We start from the raw sequence: 9,979 nt of genomic DNA on the forward strand, positions 1-9,979 counted from the left end.
TTGCGACCAGCATGGGTTGCTGATGACCAGTTCTGTCCCGGATCTTGACGGGACCTAGGTATGTTCAAACATTGGTCACAACATGGGAACGGTTCTCGGGTCTCAGATACTGGCATTTTATTCTTTATCTAGCAATAGAAGTTGTGTCTTGGTCACATGACATCAGTCTCACTAAGCCATTCAAAAGGCTGCCAGAAGTCAAATCTTTGTTTCAGTTTCGGACAATACATCCTTACTACCGACAGCAGTGTCACCTCCTTCTTCTTTTTGCTTCCGGATAAGCCGAAGGTCAAGGTTACTGACAGATGCTGAGCAGTGTCAAATATCCATGTATTTTATTTTTAAATCCAAGTACTTTGAAGTTTGAATCAGGGCTGATTTCAGTGATATTCAAGAACGTACCAGTAATATCACAGTTCGGACTCTTAGCACCACCATTATATCCACTTGAGGAATAAAACACTCGGCTCTTGTGTTGTACGAGCGAACGATTTACGCAACGCTTTTCACATCCTCAAGCAAATGATACTTAATGGCTGTGCAGAGGCGTTACAATTATAAACCGTTCGTAAACTACGAAATTCGCATAGAAAAATGAGGAAACGTTTCATTGACATTTCAATGCCGTTGGTGACACTGGATTAGTTCCGAGCGCCCGATGCTTGACACGGGATGAGTCTACAGAGAGGACGGTCTGAAAGGCTGAGTTGGTTGAACCTTTGTCAGCGTTCACAGACAGCGGATCATTACCCATGCAAGTCTGTTCATGTTCAAGTTTTGAAAAACCCTGCATGCAAGATGTTTATCCCGAAACCAGTGAAAATGAAACTAATACTTTTAGTTAATATGATCAGATTTATTCCAGAGATCTGCTTTTACCACAATCAGCTCTTCGCCAGGAAACATCAACAATTGCACCATGCCTGCTGAAAATCAAATCCAGGGTTTGGTGAGACGAATGAAGACTAAACACTCAGAAAGTGACGCTTGCGGTTCAAGGCTCATATAAGAACTGTGATTGCGAAAAACAAAAATCGCTGTGGCCTTATTCAGATAAGATTGCCTAACTGATCTGGGTCTATTCTTTGTGACTCGTCCGACAAGAAGCCATGCTCCGTTTTTCTGTTTTAGTGGTATTTTGGGGGGCTGCAAATGCCGGTGTATGCCTCCCCGAGTTGTGTGCCCAGGTGAAGCAAGCTCCCCTCAACTGCGCTGGCTCTGTCATCAAGGGAGGAGGATTCTGTGGTTGTACCGATGTCTGTGCCAAGGTGTATACAACGACTGTCACTCTGTCAGACTTAATTCTTCATTCATTCACTCAAACTCACTCATCCACTCACTCACACCCACCCACTCATTCACTCACTCATACACACAGCCACACACACACACATAAACACACACTAACACACCCACGCACTCACTCTCACTCACTCACTCATCCACACAGACACGCACACACATATATACACATACTATCACACTCATCCATTCATTCACACCCACCCACCAACGCACCCACCCACCATTCACTCACTTATCCACATAGCCACGCACACACACGATACAGCACTCATCCATTCACTCACGCCCATTCACCCACAAACAAATTCACTCACTGACTCGCTCTAACAAAACTCCACCCACCCTACCCAACTCACTCACACGACCTTCGCCCACCCCTTCTGTCAGTTACTCGCTCTCTGAGTCACCCATCCACCCCACTCACCCCGTTACGCTCTCTCTCTACATTCAGATGGAGGGAGATTCGTGTTATCCCACTTACAGTCACGGTGTGATGCCCGCGGAGTTGTGTGACACAGACCTCGTTTGCCGCAAGCCCCACACGTTTGGTGCGGGCACCTGTGTCAAGGACTCGCCGAAAAGTAGGTTGATGTTGGGTCTCTGTTTCATTGTACACATGGTGTAGGGTGTCTTGTCAGAACGTGAATTGAGGTCTCGCCGAAAGTGTTTGTTAAATATCTTACGACACCTGTTCAAACAACGTGTTCTGTTATTCCTGTTGATGACCCGTGAAGATCCGGGTTAGAATTGGTCTCCAGTAACCCATGCTAGTCAAAAGAGGCGACTAACGGGATCGGGTGGTCAGGCTTGCTGACTTGATTGACACATGTAATCGTATCCCAATTGCTTAGTTCGATGCTCATGCTGTTGATCACTGGAGTGTCTGGTCCAGTTTCGATTATTTACAGAACGCCACCATATGTAGCTGAGTGTAGCATTAAACAACAAACAGCAATATTCCTGTTGATTCCATAAAACTCTGCTCGGCTAAATCCATTCGAAAATATATTTTTCATTTATCTCAATTCAAGCAAATAGACTGACGACAAGAAAAATGTTTAGTGGAAACTGACAAATGTGGATATGGCGTGCATGGCACCAGGCAGTGTTTTTCGAATGCACAGTATCATTTAGAAAGTGGTCAAATGTAACGTGTTATATTTGGGATTACACTTTCTCAGGAAAATTCAGATTCTTGTACGTTTGTTGGGTTAAAGTCCCATGCTTGAGTCGAACCCACACGCTCAGAGACAGGCACCTAATCGTCAATACACAAAGCCAGCAGTCTAACCCACTCAGCCAACGCGGAAACCGTGGTGAAAGTGTAATCCCATATATAACATATGTTACAGTGTTTTTCGAGTTTGACCCATGTGAAGTGTTACCTGAAAGTATCACGTGACTTTCTAGGATCCACCAAGACTAAATGTCAACAGATGATGATGGCGTCGTTGATGACCATGATTGTTTACGACGGCAAGTGGACGCCAACCTGTGACGCCGATGGTAACTTCACACCCATGCAGTGCGACTTCTCAGGTGAGACAGCAGTTATAGTCTGAGGCGGTGTAGGTCCTCCCCAAATGGTTCAAACTGGGTTTAAGCAGTTCATCTTCTGATGGGGCGGTGGGGTAGTCTAGTGGTTAAAGCGTTGGCTCGTCACGAATCCCCACATGGGTACAATGAGTGAAGCCCATTTCTGGTGTTCCCCGCCGTGATATTGCTGGAATATTGCTAAAAGCGGCGTAAAACCAAACTCAGTCAGTCAGTCATCTTCTGAGGATTCAAACTATATGGTGAATCTGGATACAAATTGGCATAACCTTGAATTGATAAAGTCCATCTTTATTAGCTAAAACGTGCGGAGGTACCCGATCGATTCTGAAAATACAGTCATTTATTCTAGATATTGTGTAAGAATATGCATTTGAAACAACAGTCAGTCATCGGCAGAAAAATGCAAGATGAATTTAAGTCCAGCCTCTGACTTGGTAACATGATGTCATTGCAACTTGACCAGTTCAGTCTTTAAGCATAGAAACCTGGTCTGTTGACGACTGACCAATGAACAGATCGGCACTGAACACTATTGATATTCATAGCAGTGATCCTCCTCAACAAGACAATAACAGTTTCACACCATGTGTTGCAGGTCACTGTTTCTGTGTGGACTCCATGGGAGTTATGCATGGAAGCAAGGTCCTTGGGAAGGTCAACTGTCCCTCTCAATAACCACACGACTTTCATGTACATTACAGAAATAAACGTATCTTCCTGCGTTTTTAACTCATATTCACACAAACAAAACCTGTTAAAATGTTCTTTTTGAAATATAGCTCACGTTTATGTCCAAATACATGTAGAATGTTTCGAATATCTCCTATATAAATTTCAATAACCTCAAATGTAGTCTTCAGCCTCTTGGCATAAACCGTAAAGCATATACTAGTACTCGTATGTATCAAAGGGATAGTAAGTTCAATATTGAGAGTTCAATAGCCTAATAGCGAGGACGCCTCTAGCCCGGAAACCCAGCCCCCAGACCAGTACTGCTTGGGAAGTACCAATCTGTACACAAGTCTTAGTCCAGAATGTAGAAACTGGATAATTTCACTAAAATATGGCGAACTGAATGTAGCACTCTTAAATGGCCTCTCCAGACACAAGGCTACCTGTTACCTATGCACCATGCATACGGAAACCGAACACGCGTCTAAGTCGAGGTGAGTCTGGGCCTTGTCCACTAGGCAAACCAAGTCACGTATAACCACAGAAAGACACGAGACAGAAACACACAGGGACAGCAGGTTCAAGTCACGTGCAGGTAATGTGAAAACCAAACATCGGCTTTTTGAGATAAGATATCAACATAGGTCAAGTGCTATTCTTTGGTACGAGTCGGACAAGACATCATGCTGCGGTTTGCTGTTTTAGTGGTATTTTGGGGGGCAGCGAATGCCATTGTTTGTGTTCCTGAGTTGTGTTCCCAGGTGAAGCAAGCTCCCCTCAACTGCGCTGGTTCTATCATCAAGGGGGGAGGATTCTGTGGCTGCTCTGATGCATGTGCCAAGGTATGTTCTGTCTTGAATATGTCCATCGGTTGACACAACGCTTTGATGAGTGTCTTACGCGAATGGTGAATTGTTCTTAAAAGCAATATTGTAAAAGCTGTTATATACTCGCCATGTAATACTGTGTGGGTCATGATATGATAGTTTTACTGACTAGTTATAGTATGACCAGAAATTATGGAGAATTTTAGGAATATGTTTAATTAGATTTCTAGTATAATCAACCGTGACCAGCTATCAAGTGCTTGGTTTCATTCAAGAGAGACAACTCCGTTAATCCCTTTTCATGATTTTGTGAAGAGTTATCCCCCTTTGTTTACTTGCTAGCAGACGACATTTTCAGTGATCCTCAGTATGGATGATTTAGAGAAGAGGAAGTTGATTTTAGAGTATTATAACAAGGACATCAGATCAGCTAAAGTGATTTCAAGTAGAACAGGCATCCCTTTGTCCACTGTTTATTGTGTTTTGAAAAATATTGCAAATGGATATGGCATTGAGTACCAGGGAGGCGCAGGTAGGCCCAGAAAATTCACTGTCGGTGACAGGAGGCGGCTTGGTATTCTTGTTTCTAAAAACAAAGGAAGGAGGTTAGAATTGAAGGAGGTTGCTAATATTCACATTAATACGTGAGTAATGAGTGAACAAAATATAGAAAATTACAATCCTTAAATTCTCAATAATTTCTGGTTGTACTGTATCATTGTATTTCTTACCCGGTTATCGCAAGACTTGAATAACAATGTCAATATGTAGTTTCGCCAAATGTTTAACCTCGTGTTGAGTACAATCGCTTATCTAGCAGAAAGTCAAGGTGCTTCTCTTAATGTCGACATAGTTTATTTTTTTATAAGTCTAGTACTGTCTTTTTCAAGATATTTCCACATAATGGTGGAACATTTCCACATTCATTCAACTCATTTTGACCTCACATATGTTAAAACTTACTCATTCAACATATATGAAGATTATAGACTCACTCACTCTACATTCAGGTTGCGGGAGAGGTGTGCCAGGCCACGTACATGCACGGGATAATACCTCAGGGGTCTTGTGACACGGGTTTGGTTTGCAAGAAGGACCAGATGGCTATTTTTGGTGCGGGCACCTGTGTCAAGGACACATCCAAGAGTAAGTTGCGTGTTAGGATCTCTGTTTTATTCCACACCAATATCAAGTCAACAAAACGTGATTTCAGACCCTGCGTCCACAGCTTCTGAAAACTTTACCATTTCATAAATTGTTTGCCATGGCGAAGCCCTGTCTGAAAGGAACTATTTCTTATAATGCAAATCAAAGGATTGATAGTTTCAAGGCTCTACAGTACAAATCGTCCGTCGAGGAAGAACACTTGTCTTCCCCGAGTACATTTCGAGAGGATAGACATACGTCGGTCGGGTTCGTTGAGGTTTGTAAGCCAACAAAATTTAATGGTGATCTTTTATGTTCGTGCCTCGAAACGCTGCGTTACAGATGAGTCTAGTCAGTGCATCTCCCATACACTGCAGCTTCACTCTCAGGAGTCAAGCTGCCAAATCCGGTCACCCATCGAAGGACTCTCCGTGAGCACCGTTGCTTTGCGATTTGTGTCCAGGCGCTATGCCTAAGGTCACTAGACACCAGAAGCCACGCTTGTCAGGGCACGTTGATGATAGATAGCTATCTATTGGTCAGTGTAATGCTGCCTTCGGTGTAAAGCACGGCTAACAGGCTTGTCAAATGTTTCTGACAGAGGAACATTTGTGAACACCATATATATGCAGTTTGTTTGAGAATGTATTTGTATGCTAAATGTGGATACAGTTATGTGTACCTTTGAGTTCATGTTTCTATGTTTATTGTGTAACAATGTACCGGCAATATTTCAACCAATACGACTGCCCATATAAAGTATATCGGACTAACATCATGAAGTATACTCTTCAAAAACAGACACTTGACATGTGTTTTGGAGTTTACTTACTGAATGCATACAGCTGATTCAAACATGGCATCATTGCACAGTTACAGTAAAATCATCACTTGACAAATTTCCAAAACATGATTATCCAGAAAGTGTTTGGTACAACCACAGAGGGTTATTAAAGCCAATTAGTCAGAGTAAAATGTCAGTATCTGGTATGACCACCATGAGCATCGATAACAGCTTGGCAGCGGTGACAAATAGAAGAAAGGAGAAGCCGAATGCTGTCTTGAGGAATGTTTTGATACTCTTACTGAAGTACTGTGCGCAGTTCTTGTAGTGTCTGAGGTGGCGCATGACGCTGGCGGAAGCGTCGATCAAGAGTATCCCATAGATGTTCAATGGGTGACAAATCCGGTGATCGAGAAGGCCAAGGTAATAACTGAACATTGTTTTGCTGGAGGAAGACATGTCAAATACGTGCAGAGTGAGGTCGAGCATTGCCATGCTCCAAAGATCACGTTGATGGTGAGAACGACGTGACGTTGAAGTCGTCTTCTGGCAAAAAGTCTGGCTTTCCATAGCCAGTTGCAATTGCGCACTGTCTGGTCGGAGATTCGGAGCAGGCCAGGGATTTGGATTGTTGTGGATGATGCGGCCGTGGTGTTTCAACGAAAATGTCTTAACCGGATGGGCGATCTTGGGCGGCGGTGGTAACTCCAGGTCGACCTGACCTGGGTCTGTCATTAACACTCCCAGTATTTTTGTATCGGGTCCATAGGTTTCAGCTGGTCTGTCTGGACACGCTGAAGTGCCTAGCCACATCATGCTGCGATGTCCGTCCTTGTAACGGCCGATGGCGTTGTGTCGTTGAGCTTCTATCAGCCTTTTCATTCTCTTGTCGTCTATAGTGGCTTAAAGCAATGCATGCGGGGTATCACTGATGTGGCTTTTTAAAGCCTACAGTCATGGGTCGGGTAAGGTGAAATTGGGTTTTACGTCGTGCTTGAGAATATTTCGCTCATATGACGACGTGCATGCGTGTGTATGGGTATGTGCGGCTGCTTGTACTAGCCCAGACTGAAGCTGGTTTTATAGTGCTAGCCCACTGAGATACCATGCCGCAGTGAAGCATGAATACCCCACTCAGACACATTATACTGTCACCGAACCGACCAGTCCTTGTTGTACCCATTAATGCCGAGCGCCAGGCAGGGACTAACAAGTTCCATATTTTAACGTCTTTTGGTATGACGCGGCCGGGGATCGAACCCGCGACCTTCCGCTCTCTGGGCGGACGCTCTAACCACTACACCACGGAGGCGGTTCCTACAGTCATAGGCTTCAGCTCAGTGTGATACATAATTTCATGATGCTCGTGCATTTCATGTAGGGTGCGTTTTAGAGACTCACTACAGACATGAGTGTAACTAAACGTTTTTGTTAAACGTTTCTTTTTTCAAATATTTTGTCGTCGGCAACTATTCCCCCACATGATGGGATTCAGCATGGATTGGTTTGTTTCAAATATTTTCCTAAAATTCAAATTTGTCCTATGTCAAGTTTCTTTTTTTTTAAGAGTATAAATCCAGTGTTGTCTTGTACCGAGTCACAAATCCTGACAATCTCATTTGATCTTCCCGTACAAACAGAGGCTACGGGTGACATAGTCTAAAACGGTGTCTCATAGTGTTCGCATAAAAACATCGAGTGTATGAGATTTAGGTATAAACCGTCGCTGTCGAGTCATCTGTACACTGTCTTCAGTAGACGTCACTGTGCCTCATGTGATATATACCACAGATATACTCTGACGTCTTATTAACGTAGATGGGCGCTGTGGGTTCGCAAAAATTTGACTTAGCCAACAATGTCCTGTTGGCCAAGGCAGTTGTATAGGTTTTGAATATAGTATTTATTGTCCCACGTTTATGAATAATTTTGTGAAATACTGTTTTTATATGATTTATCTTATTTCATCTGTACAACACTGTATCATGAAGTATTCTTCTCCCGTCTTCTGTGACGTCAGTGTTTGTCGTGTTAGACTAGTTTTATAGTTACACGTGAAGATCCGGGTTAGAATTGGTCTTCAATGGCCCCATGCTTGTCGTAAGAGGCGACTAACGGGATCGGGTGGTCAGGCTCGCTGACTTGCTTGACACATGTCATCGTATCCCAATTGTGTAGATCGATGCACATGCTGTTGATCACTGAATTGTCTGGTCCAGAATCAATAATTTACAGACCGCTGCCATGTAAATGGAATATTGCTAAGTGCGGCGTAAAATTAAACTCGCTCACTCAGTTTTGTAGTGTTATGTGAACGGTCACGTGACTTTCTAGGATCGACGAAGACTAAATGTGAGCAGATGAGGATGGCGTCGTTGATAACCATGGTTGTTTACGCTAGCAAGTGGACGCCAACCTGTGACGCCGATGGTAACTTCACACCTCAGCAGTGCGACTTCTCAGGTGAGACAACAGATCTAAGCCAAGATGGTATAGGTTCTCCACAAACATACCGTTCCCTGTTTTAACATGCTGTTCACCTTCTCACTGATTCTCTGACAAGTAATACTTTAATATTCATCCAGATCCTCCGTTAATTACTAAATATGTCTCTGTTTCAATGTGGGAGAATGCTCAGACGTAATCTAAAATGAAACCACAATATTGTCTCCCAAATGTCAATCTAATTTCTATATATACTCATGCCAATAATGGTTGTCACCACCTTCAATTTTTTAATTGGAGAGGGGGTATGGGGTATTATTATTGGGGGTGCGGAGGGAGTGACAACCATTATTGGCATGAGTATATTATTGAACGAATATGTAAGTTTAGTTTGAGTTAGGAATATGTCCACTGGTCCTCGTCTCTTTGCGACGATTAAAGATTTTAAGTAAATAAATAAATAAATAAAATAGATAAATAAATAAATTGAGATGACCCCCCGACTCCAAACGCTTCGGGGTACAATAAATCATGATCGTAATGTGAAGCATTTTGAGTCGGGGATCATCGGAATTTGTTTTAAAACAAAACCTTTAACCCTCGCAAAGACACGAGGGCCTGTGAATATGACTAGTACTAGTACTGCCTATCAGTATATTGTCAGTATAGTTTAAGATTACTGAGTTAGTAAACATCCATTGGTAGAAGCACTGGTTTTGATGTATTGTGGGGCGCTTGTCCCCTTGTATAGTCGAGAAACTTTGTGGAACGTTCAGTGCCATACTACATTAGTCGTTTGCTGTTCTAGAAGATATCACATTACACTTTAAAACATCCAAATATAGAAACCTCCACACTACTGATTGCATTAGACAGTAATATACTCCTGATAACTAATTATTGTTAAAACACAATTCAAAAACTTTAAGTGAATCTATACAGAAACAATTTCTCACAATTGTATAATTTTATAACAATATGCTATTATGATATGTACCGCCATATTACGACGATGATGACGATTACGACGATGACGACGATGAGTTTTCGTAATGATGCAAATAAGAGTTGTCATCCTCAACAAGGTAATAACAATTTCACAACGTTTGTTGCAGGTCACTGTTTCTGTGTGGACTCAATGGGAGTTATGCAAGGAAGCAAGGTCCTTGGGAAGGTCAACTGTCCCTCTCAATAACCACACAGCCTTCATGTACCTTGCAGAAATAAAATATCATTCTTTCCA

At 42.7% G+C, this 9,979-nt stretch overlaps 2 protein-coding genes across 2 annotated transcripts; both read left to right on the forward strand.

Annotated features, from left to right (window-relative positions):
* The first annotated feature begins 1,070 nt into the window (after positions 1-1,070).
* LOC124261626 (nidogen-2-like) lies at positions 1,071-3,578 on the forward strand. The gene is made up of 4 exons (XM_046695964.1): positions 1,071-1,268; positions 1,757-1,886; positions 2,716-2,844; positions 3,458-3,578. Exons 1-4 carry the CDS (start codon positions 1,110-1,112, stop codon positions 3,535-3,537), a joined length of 498 nt encoding a protein of 165 aa, XP_046551920.1. The 5' UTR covers positions 1,071-1,109; the 3' UTR covers positions 3,538-3,578.
* A 577-nt stretch (positions 3,579-4,155) lies between these two features.
* LOC124261616 (venom protein 302-like) lies at positions 4,156-9,979 on the forward strand. The gene is made up of 4 exons (XM_046695954.1): positions 4,156-4,376; positions 5,372-5,507; positions 8,626-8,754; positions 9,852-9,979. The coding sequence occupies exons 1-4, from the start codon at positions 4,218-4,220 to the stop codon at positions 9,929-9,931; spliced, it is 504 nt and encodes a 167-aa protein (XP_046551910.1). The 5' UTR covers positions 4,156-4,217; the 3' UTR covers positions 9,932-9,979.

The sequence above is a fragment of the Haliotis rubra genome, unplaced genomic scaffold (genome assembly GCF_003918875.1).
Source record: "Haliotis rubra isolate DU_JTF1 unplaced genomic scaffold, ASM391887v1 Scf800, whole genome shotgun sequence".
In the NCBI taxonomy this organism is placed as follows: Eukaryota; Metazoa; Mollusca; class Gastropoda; order Lepetellida; family Haliotidae; genus Haliotis; species Haliotis rubra.